A 25144-nucleotide genomic window follows, 5' to 3' on the forward strand; every position below is an offset into this window, starting at 1 on the left:
CTGCCCCTGCCTCCCAGCGGTGCTTTATCGCCCGCGGGGCCGCCCACCCGGCCCCGCCCGTCCCTCACGCCCCCGCAGGGCGAGCGCAGACCCCCGGCGGGCAGCGCTCAGCCGCCCCCGCCCCTCACGGCGACCCTTCAGCGGTCGCTTCGTGGCCCCGCCCCCGCCCCCCAGGGCCCGCTCTCGCCCCGCCCCCTTATCGCCCGGCCGCAGCCGCCTCCCTTATCACCCTTCTCTGCCTTATCGCCCGCCGGCAGCGACACTGCCGCTCGCCCGCCCGCGCCCCGCCAGCGGCAGCCCGGCTCCGCTACGGCGGTGGGCGCACGCTGAGACCCGGCCCGGGGCGGAGCAGGGCGGAGGGGAGCGGCGCCCGGCCCCGCCCGGCCCGTCCCAGCCCCGCCCCTCCCCGCCCCGCGCGGGGCTTTGTTCCCCCGCATGCAGCCCCCGCCCGGGAGGTGGTTGTGCCCGCCCGGCCCGCCTGGCCCGCGGAGCGCCCGGGAGGCGGCGCGGCGGGGGCGCCCCGGCGGCAGGCCCGCCCCGCGCGGTGCCCGCCGTCACTGCCGCGGGCGCTCGGGCCGCCGGCGCCTCCCCCGCCGCGGCGGCGGCCTGATGCGGCACCCGGCACCGCCCCGCCCGGCTTTTGCTCCCCTTCTCGCCGCGAACCCTCTGCTCTGATATCTCCGGGGGCGAGGCGGGGGCGGTGACGCCCCGTGCCCGGAGCGCCGGCCATGCGGGGCGCGGCCCCCGGCGGCCCGGCGGCGGGCGGCGGGCGCTGAGTGCGGGCGCGGCGATGCCGATGCCGGGGGGCGACGGGGCCGTGGCGGCCAGGCAGCCCCCGTCCGGCGGCGAGGCGGCGGCACCGCGGGACGAGGAGCAGCAGGAGGAGGAGGGCGAGGAGGATCTTCGCGACGGCGGTGTCCCCTTCTTCGTCAACCGCGGCGGGCTGCCCGTGGACGAGCCCACCTGGGAGCGGATGTGGCGGCATGTGGGCAGGATCCACCCCGAGGGGGACCGGGTGGCGCAGAGGATCCGGGGCGCCGCCGACCTGCCCAAGGTGAGACCTCCCCCCCCCCCACCCCGGGGCTGGTGCGGCGCGGGGTCCCGGCGGGAGCGCCCGGGGCGGACCGCTCCCACAGGGCGGACGAAGGGAATGGGGAAAAGGCGGCATCCTGCTGGGAGGAGGCGCCCGCATGTCCCCTTAGGTGGCTGATCTCCCTGGCTCGGGAGCGATCCCTCGGAAAAACGGGCCCCGGGAGTGCTCTTGCAGGAAGCAAAGCCACGCTCTAACTCGGAGTGCGAGAGGATGTCTGCGGGGCTCTGCCCTGTCTGGTGCGCCAGCAGCACCCTCTTCTTCTGCGGCCTTGCTGGAAAACGGACTTCTGGTAGCTAATGTATGAGCAGCCTGGAGGGGGGATGGGGGGAAATGGGCAATGCCTAAAGAGAAAGACTGAATGAACGATGAAAAGATGAGGAGAGTTAAATTTAGGAGAGTCCAAATACTTGAGGTGGGGGGTTGAGACAGGCGGAGGTGAGCCTTTTAACCTGAAGAAATTCGATTTGGGTACAGTCTCCCACACCAAAAGGCATTCTGGAACAGAACTGTATCAGTCAAAAAAGATTTCTGATGCCAAGCGTTTTAAGAGGACTTAGCAAACGCTTGCAGATCTTATTGCTGGTGTACAGTCAGATGTGATTTCGAAGCATGTTCCTGGCCTTGCTGCAGAGAACTCTACAAAAGAGGAACCACTGACTATTTCACTGAGCCTGTACCATACTGAAACATTCGAATGTGAATTCTTGTGATTGTTGCTAGCTGTGTTGCACCTCGGCTGGAGAAAAATCTCTCCCTTTCATTGGCATACTGTGAACAAAAGACACTGCAAACATTTGGTGTGTCACTCCACTGGCGGGTTATAAGAGTATTCCCATTACTCTAACAGGGGAAACTCAGATACTAAAAGATGAAGCTTTTTCATCTCAGGCTTTTTTAGCAAGGACTTACCTCCTTGGGAAAGTAATTTGAAGTATGGAAGAACGTGCTATTATATAGTGCACAGACAATCTATACTGCTTTCCATGAGGAATTCTGGAGACGCATGTGATGCGACATCCTTTGTGCAGTAAAGAGTTATAGGTATCTTGGCAGCAACTGGAACAAATCCTGAGTCCTGACTACAGTCCCTATTCTAACTCCACTAGACTTTTCCTTTTCAGATTTCCTTCCTTTCCTCTGACTTTGTCCTGAGCCTAGGTGAAGGCTGGAAACATGTTTCAGATCAGTCAGAACACACACTATTTAATTTCCTAACCATAAGGACTGATTTGGCCAAAAAAGGTGAGGAAAATGGAAGAAATAAGCTGTCAAACAAGACTCCAGTGAATGACAGGGGGGAAATACAGTGTTCAGTCCCTTGTTTTGGTCTTATGTGAAGAACTTCCACTGTTCTCACTTTATAGTTCTGATCCAAGAGGGTTACAGTTAGAGGACACAAGTGGTCTGAGCTCTTGCAACAAGAGGTGAAACTGAGCTGTTTTGTTTTGGGGGTTGTTGGGTTTTGGGTTGCTAGGGGTTTTTTTGCATCTGCTAGCACACCTGGGAAATAGACCTATAAACTGTATTCAGCACTCCACCATCTGAGACCCCAAGCTCACTGGGCATATAGCTGGCATGATACTGGAATTCTGGAAAGCACAAGGATGGATGAGCTCTGATTCCTTAGCTCCTTCTCCCCTGTAGGGATGTATTTTTATCTTTGAGGGCTGCTTATTGCCACTTGTCTCCATGCCATCAAGTTTCTTTGAAAGGCTGGTGCAACAGATGAGAATCAGAGCAGTAAGTGTACTCTGCAAGGCCTTTGAAAAGCCAGGTTCTCTCCATGTGCTAGAGGGTGAATAGTCCTTTTTAGGTGTTGGGAATGGGACAGTGACTTGCCTAATCCAAAATTTTGGCCATGGATCGTAGCCAGCATTGGGTATTGGGCGAAATAACTCTCAAAAAAGCTGTCAATAAACTAAAATACCATAAAATGATGACTGCAGGAAGCTGTGATTAGGCACATGTTTACTTCAGGGGCTGTGTCTCTCACTGGCGTCTGAGAGCTCAGAGTCTCCATTTCCTTCCAGTAGATTTGGGGTGAGTGGGCATTAATTGAGCAGGCTTGAGAGTGCCACTCTCCTGTAGGTTGTGTTCTTTCCAGCAACAGGGTGGGGTATTGCTTTGCTTCAAGCTGCTGGAACCATCAAATGGGTCCATGCTGGAAGTACAAAGTGATGTGTGCTTGGCTCACTAAGAAATTATGGATTTTAAATGAGATGGTTATGAGGGCAAAGACAGGAAGAGTTGCATCTAATGGAATCAGACTGAGAGAGCCGGAAAAAATAATCTGTTTTTTTCAGTCAGGCGCTCAACCGAGACTGATACTGCTCCTGTGTTATTTGCAGAAGGAAGAGTAGGGAGGTGCTTGGATACACATAAATACCATAAAAGAAACTGTTGCTAAACTAGGCTGGCCAGAAGAGCACCTCTGTGATACCGATAAGGGTGGAGCTTTGTCTGTGCCTCGCTCCCATCTGCCTTTCCTCACATACAGCGTGGCCCACTTAGTGTATGAAAATCTTGGTTGTTCTCAGCATCCCCTTTCTAAAAGCAGAGTACCAATCCCATACATATAGACAGCCTGCCAGGGTGCATGAATCTAGGAGTGGGGTGATGCAACTACTCCACACAAGTGATGAGGGACCAAGGATATGTTCATTTGGTCTGCTAGGCCTGGCAGAGGTTATATACTTTGAGAAATCTGGCCTCTCTTCCTTGCTCTCTCTCCAGCTTTCAGAATAACTAGAGGGAAGTCAAAACAGATCTGATTTTCTATCTTTTCTGTTGTAAATAAATTCGCCTCTGCTTTCTGAAGGACTGTGAAAACTACCTAATATTTATAGCTCTTTTGAGATGTGCAGTGGATGATGCTGGGTAAGAAAAAAGCGTAAGGGTCTCTCATCGTGTCAGTGTGGGATTGAGGGATGGAGACCCTCTCCTCCTGCTTCTCTCGCCCTATTAAAATGCTATAGACCTGATGCAAAAGAAACTGTAGCCCAGTCTGGGCTGCAGGCCCAGATCTGAGAGAGCACAGTGTACTTTCATCAGTTTAATTACTTGAGGTGCAGGAGGCTCTTCTGCATTAACTAGTCCCCTGCTGAACTGATTGCCATTATGCTGTCTCAGTGTTGCACAGTCCTTTGAGGAAAAGGGGATTTGGGGGTCTGTACTAGTAAAGGGAGGAGGAACTACCCAGAATCACTAGTCTGTGCTGTCAACATGCACCTAATCTGTCTGTCTCCACTCAAAAGCATGAAAGTCTCCATGCTGAAGAAATGAAACAAAGTTAAATAGTCAGCCTGCCCTGATTGTTACCTCTTTCGTTGTTTCTGCCGGGAAATTATTTCCTATGACTCAGTGTGTCAGCTCACAGCATCCAAACTGACTCAGCTTGTGCGCTTCCAGAGATAGCTCCATTCCTGTGCCACTCTCTGGAGCCTTCCCTGCTCCTGCTGCAGCTGAACAAACCCAGTTTCACATCTGCTCCCACCGTGGCTGTGTTGCCCCCTGTGAGTGAGGCAGCCAGTGCCTCTGCTTGATGCAAGAGGCAGCACCAGCCCATCTCAAGGTGAAGTGGTCTCTGGTCCTTGCACCGTGGGGGAGCACAAGCAGAGTGCAACCATGTGGCAAGCCAGGACAGAGAACTGATCTGGCTGAAAACTACCCATGCTTGCTGGCTCAGCTTTCAGCTGCTCCAGGTGCCTGACCTGGTTCACCAGTCAGTTGTACCAATACAGGGCAGAAGAATGAGGTATATGGAAATGAGTGGCCAGAGAAATACACGTGAAGGGTGCACTAAGCAGTGCCACTGGCTACAAAACCCTGTCCAGCAGAGGCAGTTGCGCACAGCAGAGTGGAAGGCTCAAAGGAAGAACTGGCTCTGACTCACTCTTTCATAGCTGTGGATAGGCCAGCTCTGGGGGAAGTCTGAGGGGGAACTGATGTTAAAAACCAAACTGCTGAGAAAAGATGTGGTCTGATATGAGCAAGGTGCATGCAAGGCACGAGCTATCATTTAGAGAGAAAATATTGGGCTGTTTCTCCAAGTCTGTCAGTCATCCCAACTTTGTGTCTTCTTTTTATTTGTCCTGTGGACAGGTCCCTTCTCTTTCCCTAGACACATTTTCTCAGCTGCTGACAAGACTACAGTTATCCCTGTAGAGTAAATGGTGAGGAAAATCTGACTGGACCCATAAGGCTGAGGCCTCAGTGGGACAGCAGTCTGAAAGGTGAACATCTAGAAGTCATTCTTGCACCATGTAATTCAAAACACCAGACACTGCAGGGCAGGGAGTCGTGCTGTCAAGCCTGTGGCCTAGCCAGTGCCAACTCACCTGAAATGCCAGGAAGCAGCAGAGGACCTTTCTACCCTTGCTTGCAGGACTGTTCCACCCTCTGGTGATATTGGAAAACTCATTCTCCGTTTTTGCCTTTCTCTTTCTTTTATTTTTATTTTGTGCCTTTCAGTTTCAATACTCAAATGAGGCCAAGCTCCCTCAGGTGATAGCTTTCCTGTCTTGTATCTTGCCTTGTCAGTAATTCTATCTATTTTTTCCAGTGTAACATTGCATAAATGCAGGACCTTTTCACATAGTTTCTCTTGCAGCTCTGTGGTGATGCTTCATTCTGAATCCTTTCCCAATTTCCATTGTGGAAACAGAGGAATGTTGCTGGTGTGGTCACTTTGGGCAGCAAAAAAGGTCTGGTTTCAGAGAAACATGTTCCTTATAGCTGTGTGCCACTGATTTCAGCAAGAACCTGGAGAAGTTTGGAAGCAGTGGTTTATGTTCTGCTCCTCATTTCAGATTCCCATACCAAGTGTGCCTGTGTTCCAGCCATCCACCCCCATCCCTGAGCGCCTGGAAGCTGTACAGCGCTACATCAGGGAGCTTCAGTATCCTTTGCTGTTACCTTACTCACTGGTGTGGTAACTCAGGAAGAGAGATCAAGGGGACTTTCTTTCCCTGTGACAAACAGAAAGGCTCCTTCTGTTGTAGCTGGAGGAAAACTGAAACTTGTTCCCTGAAAACGGGAAGCTGGACTGGGGATAATGTTTTGTTTTGGTGCTTTGTTTCTTTTTTTTTTTTGCCCAAGTTACCTTCTGGTTCTGTTCACTCCATGTAACAAATGGGCATGTTGTCAAGGGCTTTTCCCCACTACCCACTCTTACAGGTCAGTGGCTTTACAGTGGTATTTTGTTAAAAACACACATATCTGAGATCCTGACAGCCAGGTGTCAGATGTACCACAAACTGCATCACCTCACTGTTAAGATGTGGGTGAGTTGTGGTGATGGGAAAACCTTCTCAGGTCATCCTATACATCAGTGTTCTCTGTACCTGTCTAAATGACCCTCGGCCACCTTGCTTTTGCTCATCTTTTTTTGTTCATCATTTATTTTCAGAGCTGCCTGTGTGACTGTGTTCTGGGAATGAGATTTCTCCCTTCCTGTTGTGCTGGAGAGCAGGTATATGACATGCAAACACAGTCTAACCTCATTGATGAGATACAGATCTAGCTCTGGCTTCAGCCCTAATTCAAGGTCAGAAAGCTCACCTTTTGGCACCTCTCACCCATCCAGGGTGGTTGTGCTCTGGATTGGATCCCAGTCAGTCTTAGAATAAGGTACCACGAATGTTTCATTGCTGCATGTATTATGTGCAGATAGGAGCAGGAAGAGATTTATCAAACTGTTCTGCCCTGGTAACCAGAAAGCTGGGCAGAGCATGTGCTGTCAGCATGAACCTTTGGGAATTGGAGTGGAAACCCATGTATGGGTATGAGGAAGAGAAGAATTGACAAGGAAATACAGTGACAGTAAGGAGGGAATATAAATGGGAAAAATGCAGGAAAGGGAGGTGGGGATTTTCTTGTGTTGCTGCTATATTTGTGGGATCGTGACTTTGCTGTGAGAATAGTAAATAACATGGAAGTCCTTCAGACAAGTTTTCTTCAAACTCTACTTTCCAAGCTGCCAAGCCCTTAACTTCTCACTTCCAGGTACAATCACACTGGGACACAATTCTTTGAGATTAAGAAGAGCAGACCTCTGACTGGGTAAGTGCTGGCAGCCTATACAGCATTTAATCCTTTCTTTGTTGTTGGAGCCCTGCTATTCACACTGCTTTTTCTCCATCCCCTGCCCAAGGTCTAGTGGCACTCAGGGCTTTCAGTACTGCAGCTCCATCCTGCTTTAGGTAACTTTACTGTTTATTGCCTGGCACATAGCTGGGCAGAGCTGTGTCTGGTCTTTCTCAATAATAAGAGTAGGGTTTTTTTTGTCATGAATCAGTAAATCCAGTAAAACAACATTAATGTATTGCAAAAATGTGCATATTCTGCCTGCTTCTAATAGGAATGTAACTATATGAACTTCTGAGGGATTCTGAAATTAGGTCCTGCTCTAAGAAAGCTCTGTGGAAGCCAAGTATCTTTACAGGTCTGACTTCATAGCTCCTGTGAGTGCCTCTGCAGAATCTAGGCTCACTAAGCTTTTGGTGACTCATACTTTGAACAAGAAAGGGTATTCTCCTCATTGCAGATTTTGGGAACTGCTGTGCCCCAGAAGTTCCTGGCAATAAGCACCTGATGTTCATTGACTCTCTTGAAAAGCATATGGAGAATCTCCCAAGACTGGCTTCTCACTATTGGTCTAGTCGATAGATTTATGTGACTCTAAATGCCTTGTTTTATAACCAGTCCAATGTCTCCTCCATGGTACTCATTGAACAGAGACTAGGGTTAATGCCAGAGAAGGCTTTATTGTCCTTGAGCCTTGTGAGGCAAACACTGCTGACTCTCGGTCCTTCTAGGGTTTTACTTGTGGATGCATTGGTGTCCATCCAGAACTTGCAGAGCCAGTGCTGTGGTCTCCCTGAGAACCCAGGTTGGCCTAGGAAGCAATTTTGCTGCAACCCACTGAAGTTAATTCCTTGGAAGCAACAACAGTGTGTGGCAGAGACCTGGTTTGGATTTAGTATCTTCTTAAAGAAGATACTTCATTCTGTTCCCTATCCTCTGTGGGCCACCCTCTATCCTGGAAACCTACCTTACATCTGTAGTGCTAAAGGGCTGAACTGGCCACATTGCATAGCACAAGCCCTCTAACTGTCCTCATCTTTCCTTTGTCCCACTCTGCAGGCTGATGGACCTGGCCAAAGAAATGACCAAAGAGGCCCTGCCAATAAAATGCCTGGAAGCTGTGATCCTGGGAATGTATCCTTTCCTCTTGGAGTTGTACATGTCTGCCCATCCTTGTGTTTTTGCCTCTGCTCTCTTGCTTGTGATGCTCTGAGGGTGATGATAACATTGTCACCAAGCCCCACGTTCCTCCTTTTTCCTCCCCAGTTCTCCCACAAAACCCCACCAATGAAATCCAAATCCAAGCAATTCTATAAAGTATCAGAACTAGTTCTTTGGAATTGCTCCTCCTTCACCAAGAAGGGTAGTGCTGCTCTGGTCAGCTATACAATATCGTAAAAGATAAAAGAACATCTAAAGAAGGGCAAAAACACTACCTAGAGTTAGGTCAGGAAATCCTTTGTGGATAGCATTGTTCCCTTACAGCCTGCATGTGTTTTGCATTAAAATAAGTTATGGATCCTCCTCAACTTCTAATTATGGTGTATGTCACTTACTAGCTTAGGCAATACCTTTATTAGTTCTAGATATGTGTTGTCTTTAAGTAGACATCTTTCCTAGCTATCTTCCAGGTTTGGTTTGTGATACTTGGGCTATAGGTTCTTCATGCACCTGGAGGGGTAGAGATGGTGAGGGAATGGTTCAAAAGTGGAGGTTGGTGACTTTTTATCCTGAAGGTGTGTGAAACAGTAGCTAGTGACACAGGTGTGTTAAACAGTAGCTAGTGACACAGATTAAAACAAACTGAGGAATAATGCTGCAGTGTTAACAGTTTGGGAGCTATGGAATACAGTACACTTAAGGTGCTAGCATTGCAACTTCTGCATCACAAAACTGCATCAAAATTAACTTTGTTGACTGTTTCCTTGAAGAGGCCAAGTCTGTTTTCCCCATAACCCAGATGAAAGTAGGGCAGCTTGCAATGAGCTGGACTCTTGACCTGGAGAACAAATCCTGTCTGTGTGATGCCCGAATCAATGGGGAGTCTGCAAAGCAGGTTGGGAGGGTCTGGAGCAGGTAGGAAGTGTCTTGTCAGGAAACTGTTGTCACCGGTTGTTTCCTGAATAGTGGCTGCTGTCAGTTACCTCACCAACAACATGACCACACTGGACCGTTTCCCCATCAGCTTCAAAACCCACTTCTCAGGGAACTACTTCCGACACATCGTGCTGGGGGTGAACTTTGGAGGCCGCTATGGGGCACTGGGCATCAGCCGACGTGAGGAACTTATGTACAAAGCACCTGTCTTCCGCACACTGAGTGAACTCATCTTTGACTTCGAGGAGGCGTATCGCCGCTGCTGGCACACTCTGAAAAAGGTGAAGCTGGGCCACTGTGTGTCCCATGACCCACACAGTGTGGAGCAGATTGAGTGGAAGCACTCCATCCTGGATCTAGACAAGCTAACCCGGGAGGACTTTCGCAAAGAGCTTGAGAGACATGCCCGTGATATGAGGCTGAAGGTAAGCAGCAAGAATGGAGTAACTCACTGCTGCATCCACTGTCTGGCCTGGCTGCTGGTGTACTAGGGGAGTGAAGTGACAGGAAACTCTTCTAGATGCATGGAGTAGAAAGCAAATTGGAGGCTGGGGCCTCTTTCTCACTGTATACCACCCACTGTATACAGGCTGGTTCTCTAATGGATGCTTGTGCCATGCTGCAGTTGTCATTAGCTTGGACTGTATACAGTCCTTGGAGCCATAGCTGTCACTGTAACCTGTTTTTTCTGGCTTTTGCATTTTTGATGCACTTGCTTTGCCTTTTTGTCTTTTTTTCCCATATAATAAATCATTATTAGTTTTTTTGGGTTTTGTTATTACTCATATTGGTTTTCTGCTCATGTAGCTCTTAATTTTATTTTTCTGGCAGATTGGGAAAGGAACTGGACCACCATCTCCCACCAAGGACAGAAAGAAAGATGTCTCCTCCCCACAAAGAGGTCAGGCCAGCCCCCATCGGCGAAACAGCCGTGGGGACCGACGGTGAGTGGGGCTGCTGGGCAGGAGACCTATCTAGAACATCTGTTTTACTCAGACTCCACCTTGCTGTTTGGTTTTGGATCATTCTGATGTCCTACTGGGTTTCTTTAGAACAGTGGATATTTCTCTGACCTGCAGTAGCATTCTTCCCTAGTCAGTACCACTGTGAGTTTATCATTGCTTAGGGAGTTGAGGGAACAGCTGGGTTTTTTTGCTTGCTTGTTTTGGCAGGGAGGAGGAAAGCAGCTCAAACAGACAGTGATGTTGGTAGCTGACTTTTAACCTTATGCATGGGTCTCAGCTCTGGTGTTTCGCAGACCTGTGCCTCAAAGAGATTCCAAAAATTATTTTGCTGTCAGCAAGGTTGTTTTCCTGATAATAACCTGGGGTTCCAGAGTGGACTTCCTACTTCCTAACTTGCATTCTGTTCCGTTGGGATCATTGAGAGAATTACTGGACGCTGCAGAATAGTCCTGTCCTCAGTAGTGCAGGATCAGTCTGAAGCTCTCCTGTACCTTTTCCTGTGCTGCTATCTCTTAGGTGCAGCATCTCCTGATTGAAAACAGTTTCTGAAGAGTTATTACCCTCTTTGCTCACAGGCCATCTGGTGAGAAGAAGCCTGCCGATTCCAAAGCCATGCCAGACCTCAATGGGTACCAGATCCGGGTGTGAAGAGAGCTGTGCCTTGTGTGCCTGGCTCCACGGACTTCTTGCTGGCCACAGTTGGGACCTGGATCTACCTGCAGTGATTCTGACAAATGGGACAGGGGAGTGGGAGCAAAAGAGAGTGCTGATTTTCCCAGGTACTTACTAGTGGGCCAGTCCCAGAGCTGGATCCCATGGGTCCCAGAGGATTCGCCTGCCTGATTCTGGGAGAGGTGGCCATCTTAATTCACTTGAGTATTTAAAAAAAAAAAAAAAAAAAAAAAGAAAAAAAATCTGTACATTAGTGGGAGTTTGCTTCAGGAAGAATATGAAGTATATGAAATGAGTGGGGTCAGTGGACTTGCTATCTTTACCCTCACAGCAAGTAGATGAAGCATCTTGTCAACAGTACTTCTTCCCTGTCTGCACAGAAGTCTTCAACCGCTGCAAGGCCTGCAGGGCTGAGGGAGAAGTGATGCTGGGATGGTATGGCCCCTGAATCTTGTACAAAAACTCCTGGGTTTGTCATTATGAACACTTTGTTTATCATTGCTTTTGTGAGAGATAGGTCTGAATTTGATCAGCCTGATTTATTGACCATACAAAGTCTTCTAATCCAGAAAAAACACATCTTGTATGTTTAGTCCCGCCTATTTCAAAGCATTTCATTGTCTCTGAGGGAGTAGACAGTGGAATCACTGCCCACGGCAATGCTGGTGAACTCTTGCTGTAGGTCCTTTGGTGATTGAGTGGATCAGGATATGCCTATACCACTGCTATATGAAAACAGGCACAGAGACCTCAACTGGTCCAGAAATGGAGATGGGGCAGGTGGGGGCTGGTGGAAAACCTGAACTTTGCATCTTCTCTTCATCAGCCTTCTCTCTATTAACTTCTAGTGATTGCTACTCAGAAAGCTTGTGGCAGGCACTTCAGTCACTGAGGTACAAGTTTTATGAGTAAATAGTTAAAGAAGGATGTAATAATGTGAACAGGTTTTACAAGCATTTTTTCCTTTCCACAAGGGTCTTGCTCCTTCCCCCCCATAGTGTTAGTGCTAGAGTTACATACACCTGTTTGTGAGAAGCCCTGCTTGAGGAAATTGCAGCTGCTTTCCTAACAGCTCAGCCTGGAGCCTCCTGAAAGCAATTCTCCACCCCAGTGCCAGAGCTGTGCTTGTGTTCTGGCTCTTGGGGTAGCTGCAGTATGTAACAGCACCACTTACACTGACCTTCCCCAGAGGGCTGGGCCTTTCTGCCACTTATGGCCTTGACTCTTACTATGCTTCTTTTGGGGGAGCGTTGTACTACCGATTAAGCAGTGTAATGCTTGTCAGAAATCTGGAGTGTTGTCAGACCTCTGTTTGAGGCCTAGGGCATGGGAACAGTGGGATTTCCAGAAGTCAGAACAGCATGGTCTTGAAGTGATTTGGATGCATGGATCTAGGGGATGCAAAAACTGAGCTTGGGAGTATCCTTGAGAGAAACAGTCTTGTTTTATCAAGCACTGACAAGGAGCTAAACTTTCTGAAATACCACCTATTTAATTTTGTTAGAACCGGGCTTATTCTTTCCTTTCTTTCTTTGTTAGAAACATGATGGAGCTTAGCTCTATTACTTTTTTTGTTGCAGTATTCCTGTGCCACATCCTCATAATAAGCAGAGCTATTTTGGTGGCAGAGAATGGGTTCTTAACCCCAAACAAATCAGCTCTTCTGTCTAGTTAAAGCAGTTAATCCTCAAAGTACCACCCACAAGCGATTTAGCTCAGGCCTTACAGGTTCCTAACTGTACATCCTTAATTGTGATGTAACTTGCAAGGCGTATCCATGCCATTGCAGTCTGTCCTTCCAATCTCCCTTTGTAGTCTGTACTTTCCTGCTGTGCTGTACAACCAGGAGGAAAATCTGTAAGAAGGTGGCAGAACTTGCTGCTGAGACAAGAGAAGGTTAATCCAGAAGAGGATGCCAGTTTCCACAGTGCAGTGCAACACCTGTCCACTCCCTTATATTCCAGCTATATGCAACAATTAAAATTAACAGCAGTAGTGAGCCAAGCACCCATTTGAATGTGTCCTCTGGTAATTTTTGTGTGGCTGTAAATTAACATATTTAGTGTCTGGATTCTAACAATGATGTTAGCTGTAAAGGTACCACAATTACCTGTAAATAATATGGGCCACTTGGAAGCCACAAACTGCCTTTGCATAATGTTTGCTATGCAGCAGACTGAAAGTTCAGATGCCACTGTGAATCATATGATAAATACAAGCAGCAGTCAGCAAGGGGAAACTGCATGTCAGGTTTTATTAAAGTGGATGAAGTCCATAATTTAAAAAAAAATTGTAAAAGGTGACTAGAATGCATCCTTGCCATGACTTTGGTTAGTGAATTGGTTAGTTAATTCAGAGTAACTGGAGAGCTCATGAGAGTAATTAGTAGCTTAATACAAAGAACATTCAATTACTGGACAGACTTGAGCTTTTTTAGATGGAAAGGGGAAATGTGGGGGTGGGAGGAAGACTTTTAAACAGATGGGACAAGTGAGGGGTCAGCTGCAAGTTAATGATGCTTCCTTGAGAGCAGTGCAACAGGGGTGTTCAGCAGTGTTAGATCACCAGGGCAGAATGGCTTAAAACAAAATGCTTTGTTTTACTTTGTAATTAAGTGCTTTCCTGCAGGATGTAACTGAGGCCAATAGCTTAGGAAACCAAAGGAAATGGATGTTTAAGATATGAATGACAGGTAGAGTTCAAGGTCTCTTAATCCTCAGCTGCAGCAAGAACATCCTCTCTCAAGATTTAATTGCACAATTATATATGTTAGGAGGTATTTAATTCTTTGCATGTACCTAATGTTGATAAACTTTTCAAGATGGACACAGGAGCAGACAAGTACCCTCTGCTAGGGTTACTATTTCAAGCTTTCTACTGTGTTTCTCTGTGTCATAGAATTCCTGCTCCTTACTGTTTCTGTATCTCCAGTTTAGCAGATGGCGCAAGAAACTGGAAAAAGACCATAGAGTTCTCCCCTTCTTGCTCTTGCTCCCCCCATCTTTGTAACAGGATGAATCACTTCAATACAAAGCTTTGCTTCCTTCCTAACAAACAAGACCACATCCTTCCATGACAGAGAGGATTAATGCAATCTAGCTTTATGCGGCAAGAAACCTGAGGGTACAGTGCAGGACAAACTTCAGCACTTCTACTTCTTCCCTCCCCCATCTATTTGCTCTGGTTTCTGATCTGTCTGCCTTTAACCAAGAGGAAAAAAGGCTGGTGATGAGAGTCTTTTTCACTTCTGCAGGCTTTAGAGCTACAAAGAAGGGATGACAATGTAACTCATACTCCTTAGTGCCTGCAGAACAAGAAAGATGGATCTCAAGGAGTCCTATTAATTTTTTAATGTTAAATATTAATAGGGTCACTCATGTAGCTCTGTGATGTAAATTTCACTGCTCAGTAGGTCTCACCTGATGACTGTTCTGCAGTACAAGTCCTGTGAACTCTGTGGAAGGGAGCCGTGTTTGTACACTAGGAATGGATAGACACTGTCTGCATTGTGTGTAAAGCTGAGTTGAGTTTTTAAAGACTTCAACAAATGCTGACCTATTACTGGTGAAACTATTTTAAATGTAATGCAAGCCTTGAAATAAGAGTCCCTCTTTATACTTTTATGTAGACAAGTCCCTTGATACCTGGCCAACTGCAATTTTTTTAATAGGCATATTCATTAGTGAGCAAAACTTTCTGCTACAGCATCACTCAGATACAAACTTTGTATTTTGAAGAGCAGGGTTGGGTGTCCATCAGTTTGTGACATACTAGCTTTTTTTTTTAAACTGGTAGAAGCTAAAGGAGTCTTCAGGAACTTAAGGTATGTTAGCAAGTGTTTTAGGTGGGAGTGCTTTTTTTTCAGTTATTATTTTACATGTGTGCCAGGCTATGGGGTCAGTACATAGTATCCTTGGATCCATTGGAGTGATTACAGAACTGTAGTTGAAACATAGTTTCTGTTCACGTAGTAGTTGTATTGCTGTTATCAAATCTGCTTAACTCGATGAATTTTCTTCTATCAGGTGAAAGCCTTAATCAGGTGCCTGCCCCCTAAGGTAGGCTCATGTGTGGTGTTGTATAGACTGGAACATGACTGTCCTTAAAATTTCAGAGTTTAAGAAACCATAAGGAACAGAAGAAAGTTCCTGTCTGCCAAAGGGCAAGAGTCTGGATTAGATTGGCTTGACCTTGCTCCAGTGGCTCTGGCTAATCACTTTGGGTGGTTGCTTTAGCCACCTGCTTCTTCTGAGTGAAGCATTTCAAGTGTCCTCATGATCAAACAGTAGATATAGGCAGGGGGTGTCCCTGGTGTACTGTGTGTGCAAGTCTGGCTGTAATAACACCACACATTCCAGTGGCCTTGCACTGTTGTCCTGACAATATTTAGACCTGCATTATGGATTTATAATTTTCCTTTAAAAAGCAAGTGCTATTCTGGCTTGATGTCTGCTCTCCCAGAGCAAGGTGGAGATAGCCCCTCTACAGCCAAGCTGAACTCCTTAGGGAATTTAATATTTTTGTCTGTCTTCTGAGCAGGTGTTTACTTGTATCACAACCACTCTCCTTCAGTGGTACCCTGGCCCTTTCTGCTCAAGAGCAACTCAGTTTAGGCCCAGAAGGCTACTGAATCCCCCATAATCTCTGCAGAGCAGAGCTTCCCTCCAGGTCAGGGTTGAGATGGTGCTAGAGGGACCAGAGCGGTCCCCTTCCATGCACATCAGTATTCTACTCCAGCACTGATACGGTGCTCCAAAACCATTTACATCTTTATCACTGGTACAGCTCAGAACTAAGAAATGGAAAGTTTCTTTCTTTAAGAACAGTATCATGTGTGTCTTTTTGTAATTAATCAGTATGGTTCTGTGTTCTTACGTAGCCAACACAGAATTTTTACTTAGATTTAGTTCTTACTGCACTTCCCATGGCCCTCATGTGTTGATACTTCTTCCTGCTTCCCTTGACACTTAGACAATAAAATTCCCTCTGTACTGCTCTCAGCTTGTGCAGAGAAAACAAGTTGTCTGTACTGTCCTTCTTTCTGCTTCCCATTCCATGGCAGCTGAGAAGTCAAAGGGACAGCCTTGAGTGATGGTATCAGGCAGATTATGTAAAGATGTCCTGTACTTGCTGGACTAAAGAGGACACGGAAGAACCCTCATTCTCCTTTAATCATCTGAACAGGTGAGTATGTCTGTGCACACAGAGACAGCTGCCAGAGAGTGAGTATGTATGTATGTATGTATGTATGTATGTATGTATGTATGTATGTGGCTGTTTAGCAAAGGCCAGAACTCACATTTTCCTCTTGAATTACCATCAGTCAGGCTGGATGGGAAAAAAAAAATTGGTGCAGGCACCATCAAAAATTTCAGTCTTACAATACTGTAAGGGTTAATACAAACCTCTGCTTGCACTGCTCAACTCTTCAATGTACAATTCAGTCTCCCTTCCTGGCCTGAAAAGCAATTCTGCTCCAAGTCTGTGTTTAGTGACCTTCCAAAGTAATGACTTCACCAGGACTTCTCAAGACAAATGCTGGGTTAATAAAGGACAGTCAGCTGCAAGATCCAGTGCAAGGATCCCCAGCAAGGGGATCCAACTTTATTCAGGCTATCATCTTTCAGGCATAACATACCCCTTCTCTCTAGGGAAATGAGTAATAACTGGGACCAGGGCCAGGATGTAGGCAAGCCTACAGTGTGTACAGGAAAGGATTAAACATTCTCTGACCTGTTACTCCAAAGAGAAAGGCACATGCAATAGTCCCTCTTAGCCAAGTTAATTATACAAATAGCTTCTGCCCCGAGGGAAAGTAATTGAACAGTATTAAACATCTACTTCAGATGCTTGCTTGAAAACATCCTCTGCCCCATGTCTTACAGATTTTGCTTTAAATCAGGTAACTCCTATATCCCCTATGGATGTATAGATCAGGGTGATTGCTGGACAGTGGAATGAGAACAGCAAAACAGTGATGTAGCCACAGCTTTCCTGCTCCCTTTTACATCGGGTTTTTCCCTTGCTACTGGTTGTTCCTGCAGTTTTAGGTTTTCAAGTCAGTTAGAGATTATGCTGCTTCGACCTTAAGTGAGAAATCTTTATTGTGGGAAGGATAAACAATATGTTGAAGCAGAAAATTTAAAAAAAAAAAAACAACAAAACCAAAGCACACCCTGTCAGTTTTTACACTGAGAGGCCCAAGACTTAAGGCTCTCACATGTCTAAAAGCACACAGAAATTCATTCATGAGAGAGTGAGACTGAGTCTTAAGAGCACCATTCATGCAGAGACTGCAGGATTATGGTAGGCAAAGGCATATGACATGCTGTGGATAGCAGGCCATCACAGAATTAAGTTAACTCAGCCAAGTTGGCTTTACTGGATTATATTTTTATTTTGGCAAAGAGTGAATGCCATCCTATTTCTACTCTCATTTTAAGGGAGGAAATGAGGAAAGGAATAACTATAGAGTAACTACTGCAATCAGCTACTCCCAGTTCAAGAGCAGCTTCAGACACTGGCCAATAACTGAATATATAGAAACACAGAAGTAGAAGGCTTTGCATCCAGAAAGAAAAGAAGTAAAAAACTGAATAAAATTGCTAAGGCTTGAAGCCAGGGGTTTTTTTGTTTGGTGGTTTGGGGTTTTTTTTTTTGTGTATAAATGAAAGATTGGATGAACAAATACATCTTTTGTTATACCACAAATATATACCACAGTGTCTAGCCTAGTCCTTCTCCTATTTGCCAAACTCAGACCTTGAACGCTGCTGTGTTTGTCATGTCAAAATTATGAATAATTTTCCAGCTATTATACAAGAGCACAGGAATGTACAGTCTAAATCTGAAAGAAAATAAATAAATTTTAAAATAAATAAAAAGAAAAATAGCTTCAAGACTAGAATGACATTTTCAGTGGAAGCTGGAGGACAACTTGCCTTGACCAGAGAAGCCAAATGTGTACAGCTGACAAAAGGAAGGAGTTTGAGGCATGCCAGCTGTTAAATCTGTCATCCTGGTTATCATTTTAACAGGTGAGTTCTCTACAGAAACTCAGTATCATAATTTGAAACACAATGCAGTACATTCAATTCAGCTTGTGCATTTCAGCATGACAGTGCTATGGGGAAGCACTACAGGCCAGGCAGCTACAGTCTGGTAAGATCTGTAGGTGACAGCCAGCAATTCAATTAGTCTGCACAACAGGAAGCCTGAAAAGAGATGGTATCCCCCTAACGCTTGTGTGCTCCCCCTTTAGGTAAGCAACAAAAGAGTTCATCTGCATTTGGATAACCCATGGATATGTCTGCAAATTTCTAAACAGTACATCCAATAATTGTTCAGTATACTGAGATGGTGGCAATGGGAACAGATACTGGACTGTAGCAACACCCTGCTATGCAGACTGTTTGCCAACACCATCATCAACACATCGTTAAGAGCAGGACTCATACCTTGATCCATTCTTAAAAGAGATTCTGAGATGCTGAACTTCTTACGACCTCTTAGAGACTCCTCAGGGAAGAGACACTAAGGTCAAGTATATTTCAGAGTTCTGCCTTCACAAAGCAGGTGGCATACAGAGCACTAACAATAAATCTGAAACTCGGGGTTTTTGTTTCATATAACAAGTGTTTCTCCCATCTAAGTGTTCATTTCAGAGCTCCCACTCCTCCCACTTAATTCTTCAGAGGTGAGGAAACCCACTATCTTACATCTTGACACCATTTAAATGTTGCATTTACAATAAAACTTAGACCTAGAGAATTGAACCCATAACTTTTAAATGAAGAAATACAGCTGCAGAAAAAATAAACATTGGTAACTCAGAAAGATAACTGGATCGAGCAGTCATGGGAAAACAGCTGCTGGAGAGATAGCTCATAAGAAAAAGGCATGGAGAAAGAAGATCTCAAACAGCAGCCAAGTTTCATTTATTAAGAACAGGAAAGAAGCTAGAGCAACTATATTGTGTACCACTCCTCCCATCCCATGTAATTGGGAAAACTGATTATGAAGGGCTCCTGAAGCAATGAACTTAAAACTGAGAAAATGAAGGAAGGCAACTTCTATCTAAATAGCATAACTAAATACAGCGAAGCAGCTGTGGTGCAAACTAAGCTGGTTTTTGGCAAAGATACTTTGTCAAATACGTGTTTGCCTCTAGAGCTGCATACTCCTGCAGTTTAGGAGGCTGCCAATAGGGAATGTACACACACTGCCAGTGGTCTCTGGCCAATTCACCTAAGCACCAGTGTCCCTGAACTCTACATCACTACTAAGGTGATGTAGTTGGTAATTACCTCTGTGACACCTTCCTCTTCTGAGCATTGCAGATACTGCTGTTCCACTTTCATAACCATTTACTCCGTAATTCATCAGAAAGCCGTGTTAATGACAACTCATCATGCATTTAGGTCCAGAAACAATGCTAAGAGCTACATGTGGAATCTCAGTTCTGCATCCCATTACAATGCTCATTACCACAGGCTCTGATTGTATCTCTGGGTGCTACTCTTAAAGCATCACAAAACACATTATTTTCTCCCAAAAACTATATGCTAGTTGCTATTTTACAGTTGGGAACTTTCTACCCACCCCACCTCCAAACCTCTCCTATAATCCCACACAGTCAGAAGCATTCACAGGTCTCCAGATCCATTTGATATGAACCCCAAATTGCTCTAGAACACAGGGATTTTTATTTTCCTGAAACAGACAACCTCCATAAGAGTCTATACTAGAGCTTCTGGGACAGTGGTCAAAATACACACAGAGATCAAGTCTTCAACTCTGCCTTTGTGTCTCTATGCAGTCACTAGCAATGGTCCTGCATTTCTGCCATAGTTTTACCTATGAGTGCCCAACAAAGCAGGTCTTTGGGAGCTACAAGTCACCCTGGGAGCACTATAACCTCCAGAAAGAAGAATAAGGGGAATTGTAGTCATTCTCCTGGGGTTTCTCACCACGACTCCATATCTAGTGTTCAAAAACTAACCATTCCAAGTGCATACCACATTACTTCATGCATGGAAAGGGAAAGCATTCGTTTGACCTGTGCAACGTTAGATTTTCCAGCAAAGTATAGCTGGAACCTAAAAACCTCCCTGAGATGCTTCCATGCAATTTGCCCACAAGTCCAGGCTTTGGTTTCCATAAAATGGAAAAAGCATTTGTGAAATTGGAACACAGGTCCTCCACCTGAGTTACATCACAGGACTGCAGGGTGCTTCAGGCAGTGCAGGGGCAACCAGTTCATTTGCTGGTGTCCAGTGCACACCTTAGGGGTCTCAACAGGGGGACGAGCAGCTTTCATACATACACATCCCCACACACACCCCCGCCTCATAAACTGACCGTCAGGCCCAGCCAGCAATTACAATGGAAGCAGATAGTTAAAGTTCCAAGTGCCAACACCATGTGTCACAGAATTTTTTGTTGTGCTTTTGGTTGGTTGTTGTTAAACCTTTAGCATCTTCTAAGCTTCCTATTACAATGTTAACAGCAGGAGGGAGTCATCTGCAACCAGGCTGCCTTCTGGTAAGCTCTTTTTGAGCCAGATAGAAAGTAAGGCTCTCAGTTCACCCTTTCCTTCTCTCCCTTTATAAATACGACTGCTTGCAAAATAAGAGTACTTGCAGAAATCAGTCAAACTGTGACATAAACAGTCATATAAATGCACACCTCTGCATCCCTCCCCATGTACCAGTGACATGCCAGAACTATTACCTAAGGGCAAAATTATTCACATGCCCCCAAGATTGCTGTTCACTTACAGAAACTCTCAAGTGGTAGCAAAAGCCATCCACACATCACCAGACAAATACCACACCATCTGGCAGGGCAAGAAGGAAATATGGAGTCCTTACACACTCATAAGGGCACAGAACACAACCCCCTCCACACACCTTGTTTTTGTAGTTTACAGAAGTGGGCTGTAAAAGATCAGCAGTATTGCTTTCTTTGGGAGGAAGGCAAGGGTTCCCAAATGCAAATCTTTCTTTGTGGGGGGGAGGGGGACAAGACAAGCCCAAGGCCAAAGAAGCCACCTCTGGGATTTAGGCATGTGCTGGGAGATAACAGTTAGGCTCACTTCTTCCCTCTCTTCAACCCTCACTACTTTCTTGTGTAGTCAATTTGCCCTTTTTCACCTCCCAGCCAGCAAAACTTTGTTGAGCAAGTCCTCAGAGGTTCAGCTGCCAGAAATACAAGGTGCTGCAGTTATTTTGTGGTATTTTCTTAGATTAGCAGTATTTTATTTTTCAATAAAGAAAGTAACATTTAAAATATCAAAGTCCCTCAATATAGACCATGAAGAACAAACAGTGTTTCAAGTCTCCTGCACCTTCCCACAAAAACCTGAGGTGGGACGGATTTCCTGCCTCCTTTGTGAACAGAAGATTGGTAGTATTTCTGCCAATACTGGTCTCATCTCTTAGGGAAAAACTGAGCACCAAATCTCAGGCTGAACTGGGGAATTTACTCTAGGAACAGGTACAGCTCAACTGCTTTTGTACTGGCCAAGCCACTGCTGACAAAAGCACACCAATAGGATACCAAAGGTACACTGGGATCCAAGTGACTGCAGTCTGGCTCCAAGTTACACAGACTTCCCCCTCCTCCCAGTGCCTCCCAGTGCATGTCAAGAGACAGGAGTTGATCCTAAGTGTTCTATCTACCTAAACATGGCTGGGTCCAGAAGAAGGACACAGCATGGACTTCAGTCTGGCGCAGGAGATGGATGCTACAGGTTGGCTATTGATCCCTGGCAGGCTGAATGCAATAGGGAGTGCATAGAGAAAAGAACAGGGCAAGTGACAAGATCAGCTCTTCCATCTGATGGCTCTGCTGACTCTCACATGCCTTCCATTTTCATCTCTCTTTTGGGACAACCAGAGTTATAGCCTTCTGGGGTTGTCATGCCTTACAGGGTAATTTTTTCCACAGGATATCCACTGGGAGGATCCTAAATATTTTTCCTAAAAAAGACAAATTAGGTACCATTCTGAGATTGCTGGAAAGGAAGGAAGCCTTCCCCAAGGCCTCTAGGCTTTTGCTGCAGTTCTAGAGCTACTGTTGGTGGCTCACTAGAAACCCTGGCTCCATTCCTGGCAATCCCATTCCCTGGTCCATTAGTCACAGCAAGCAGTTTCTTGTAGAAACTGTTACACCACACAAACCCTTCTGTCAGCAAGTCACCCCTTACAGATTATTAAGTAAAACACATTTCTAAGCAGCTAGCAGATCCAATCCAAAAGGCAACACAACAACTAGCCCTGAAAGGACTAAACTATTACTGAGAAATTTAAAAAAACTATTGTTTTGGTGTGAAGAGTATTGGCGTATACATCCCATGCTCCCTGGTAGCACTTAAACTAACCAAAAGCAGATAGCACTGCCCCTCTTTTCCAGCTCCTTGAAAACCTCACACAGGGACAAATAAACATGGGAGTTACTTTGGTTCCTGCAGCACAAAACCAACTCTGCTAAACAAGGCAGTGGAACGAGGATCCCTTTAAGAGTTGCTACTGCCTGAATACACCTGGCAGCCAACTGGGAACACAGCTCAGGTTTGCAGAGACCCAGAAAATACCAATGCAAAAAGCACTCCGACTCTCTCATCCCTGCTTTTAGTAAGGGTGTGAGGGGAGAAAAGGACTTTTAGGGCATGACAAGGAAAAGGGTTTTCTTGCAAGCAGGTTGTGCAATCCAGAGCCTCAACTGCCATATTCAGAACAGCTTTTCTTTAGGGAAAGGGTACCAACACTAACTCTCTCTGAGGCTGGAGATCTCCAAGCCAAAGCTAGCCAGCAGGCAGAGATGGTCAGATGAACAAAAACGATTTGGTAAGCCATTTGCCATCAAGAGGACATCTTCAGAGAGAAGAGAAAGACGGCCAAGCAGCTTCAGGGCTCCATCCTTGTACAGCCTGCGACCTGACACAGAAAATGGAAAGAAACATCAACCAGAGACTGGCACTGTGGATTAACTCTATACACTTACAGAGGGATGCTTGTCAATACTTTCCTGTTCTTTCCCTGATAAATGAAGACAGCCTGCACAAACACTACATGCACCTTTGAGCCTAGATGTGAAAGCAGGGAGCATCCTACAATACTGCTGTTCATGGTTTCATATACCTGCAGGCATAGGAAGCAGGTAGAAATTCGCCAGGTAGTTGCTTACATGAGAAGTTCCTTTCATGGTACTGTGCCCTAGCAATAGCTTCAGTTTTTCCCCTGAGGAGGAATTAATCTCTTCATTCATAACCAGTTCCCCAAACTTGATTCTGACATGACCCAAATCAGCTCCAAGAGAGTTCCTGGATACATTTACATGCAGTCTTTCATCACGAGAATTCCTGTTTCAGGTAGCAGAGAGAAGGTGCCATTGTAAGGGAACCAGAGTCACCTCCTTCCAAGAACACCATATGGTCTCGGACAGACCAGAAGTCTTCCAGTCCAGTTCAAGTCCAAGCCTTGAACTCAGGATGCAGCACTGCCTGTTACCAGGAGCACAAGTAAGATATTTATACAGAAAAAAAAGAATCCATTCTGTTCTAGCTTCCTCAAGAGTCTACATGAACCTAAGCAGCCTCATTTTTTACACAGCAAAGATAAGCAGGGTCTTCTCATGGTACATGAGCAAATGTTACTTCCACCTTGTGTATTATTTCAAAGACACATCCTGTAGATCCACTCCAGCTTAATGAAATGCACTGTCCATATGGCCTGTCTCACAGTCCTCTTGCAATGTCACAGGGATAAGCCCTGCGCTGCCACACTCACCCGCCTTGTTCTCCACAGGCTCTGCTGAGTAGAAAATGTAATCAACAGTGGCTCCAAGCCCCATGGGCATCGTTGTGACCTCTGGGCGTCCCCTCTGTGGCAGGAAGTGGCTGTAGACAGAGGTCAGGTTGAGGCCATGCTGGATAACACCTGAACACCTGCACACAAACAGTCACTGTTTACCAAGCAAGGAAAGAGAATTATGCCTCTTCAATATTGCACTCACAGCTGAATAGTCCCTTGCTGATGCAACTGTCTAAACTATTCCTACTTTGTGAGCACATAAAATCTTTCAGAACTATTCACACCACTTACACCAAAGAAAGACAGACTGTGAACTTCCTTTGTCTTCAATACCCAGTCCTGTATATGTCTATGCCCTTCATTCTCTATCTCACCAACACAATGCTGACATAGCAGCACTCAGTTGCTGGGACAGTCCTGGGTGGATCTAGCTCTTCCAGATAGCCCTCCTTACTCTCTTTCACTCACATTTATTTCAATCTTTACTTCAGCCAGATTTTCAGTGCTGAGGAAAACAAGGCTGAGTTTGAAGACTGGGGCCATTGAAGGTGCACCAAGTTACCTTGGGATGAATGGCTGGGGATCAGGGTCTTTCACCATGGCAGCAGGCTTGGGCCAGTGTGCAGGGCGGTCTGCAAAGGAGCAAAGAGATTCCAACCAGACCTACACAGATCCCAGAACAGGCTGCTCATCCCAAGTCTGAGAAGCTTCTCCTGAAAACAAATTAATCTTTTTGCCCAAGAAGAGCAGATAGCTTCCAGTCACAAGCATCTTAAAGGAAAATACCCAAAGGAAACACCAGCTGTAAGACTAACAGGAACATCCTTAGAGCAGATTAGTGCAAACTGAGAAGTCATATTCTGTCCTGCTGAGGATATGTCCTTAAAGCATTTAATATTATCAAAGTTCAGGGTATTTCAATCTTTGCTCTCAAAGAAAGGTTGCTTGTCTTGGCCTACAGCTTACTCAAAGGGTGTCTAGAAAGGCAGAACAGAAATGGAGAAAGCAGAACCAGCCACGCCACAAGGCCCAGAGGTGCAGCAATGTCTACTGGGTACCAGCTTCCAGAGACATCTATATTGTGGCCATTGTGTATCATTACAGTCTTCAGGTTGTTCTCCACCACCAAAATCTTGAAGCAGAAAAAAGAAATATATGTATGTGCTTCAGCTTAAAAGAATTTTATAAGAAACAGCCTCAAAAAGAAGCTGAATCTCAGTGCATCTCAAGGAACACAGTCAGTGTGTATGAGAGAGGTAAGAGTGTACTTCTCTGAGCTCTCATAGAACCTACTCACAGTCACAGAAGGCACCTTCTGCCTTTCCCTTTCCTTCCCAGGCATTACCTCCACCTCATGTTTTCCTTGAAATCATAGAATCATACAACTATAGAATGGCCTGGGTTGGAAGGGACCTTAA

At 45.9% G+C, this 25144-nt stretch overlaps 2 protein-coding genes across 8 annotated transcripts in view; one reads left to right on the top strand and one right to left on the bottom strand.

Moving 5' to 3' along the window:
- Positions 1–619: 619 nt before the first annotated feature.
- Positions 620–23696, top strand: VASH1 (vasohibin 1). 5 transcript variants are annotated; one of them, XR_011151422.1, is made up of 9 exons: positions 759–1054; positions 5902–5990; positions 7097–7153; positions 8237–8311; positions 9318–9699; positions 10106–10218; positions 10815–11018; positions 15974–16095; positions 23285–23696. XR_011151422.1 is itself a non-coding variant. In XM_069017951.1 (7 exons), exons 1-7 carry the CDS (start codon positions 791–793, stop codon positions 10885–10887), a joined length of 1053 nt encoding a protein of 350 aa, XP_068874052.1. In that variant the 5' UTR covers positions 620–790; the 3' UTR covers positions 10888–15930. The 5 variants fall into 5 exon arrangements, 2 of the variants coding, with proteins under 2 accessions (XP_068874052.1, XP_068874051.1); XR_011151423.1 differs by lacking the exon at positions 23285–23696 and adding an exon at positions 17831–17912; XR_011151421.1 differs by lacking the exon at positions 23285–23696 and having other exon boundaries at positions 15974–17075.
- ANGEL1 (angel homolog 1) overlaps positions 18825–25144 on the bottom strand; it is a 42065-nt gene continuing 35745 nt past the window's right edge. For all 3 annotated transcript variants that reach the window (XM_069017948.1, XM_069017949.1, XM_069017947.1), the window contains exons 8-10: positions 24289–24358; positions 23703–23860; positions 18825–22850 (exon numbers count right to left, since the gene is read on the bottom strand). In XM_069017948.1, the coding sequence (XP_068874049.1) occupies positions 22681–22850; positions 23703–23860; positions 24289–24358 (398 nt within the window). In that variant the 3' untranslated portion in view covers positions 18825–22680. The remainder of the gene's footprint in view (positions 22851–23702; positions 23861–24288; positions 24359–25144) is intronic.

Source organism: Aphelocoma coerulescens, chromosome 5, assembly GCF_041296385.1.
Source record: "Aphelocoma coerulescens isolate FSJ_1873_10779 chromosome 5, UR_Acoe_1.0, whole genome shotgun sequence".
Classification (NCBI taxonomy): domain Eukaryota; kingdom Metazoa; phylum Chordata; class Aves; order Passeriformes; family Corvidae; genus Aphelocoma; species Aphelocoma coerulescens.

Excerpts from the sequence above, each read along its gene's own strand:
- VASH1 (XM_069017951.1), top strand. The coding sequence starts at position 791 with ATGCCGATGCCGGGGGGCGACGGGGCCGTGGCGGCCAGGCAGCCCCCG. Across the intron at positions 7,154-8,236 it reads AAGAGCAGACCTCTGACTGG|GCTGATGGACCTGGCCAAAG; the intron begins GTAAGTGCTGGC and ends CCCACTCTGCAG. Across the intron at positions 10,219-10,814 it reads AACAGCCGTGGGGACCGACG|GCCATCTGGTGAGAAGAAGC; the intron begins GTGAGTGGGGCT and ends CTTTGCTCACAG.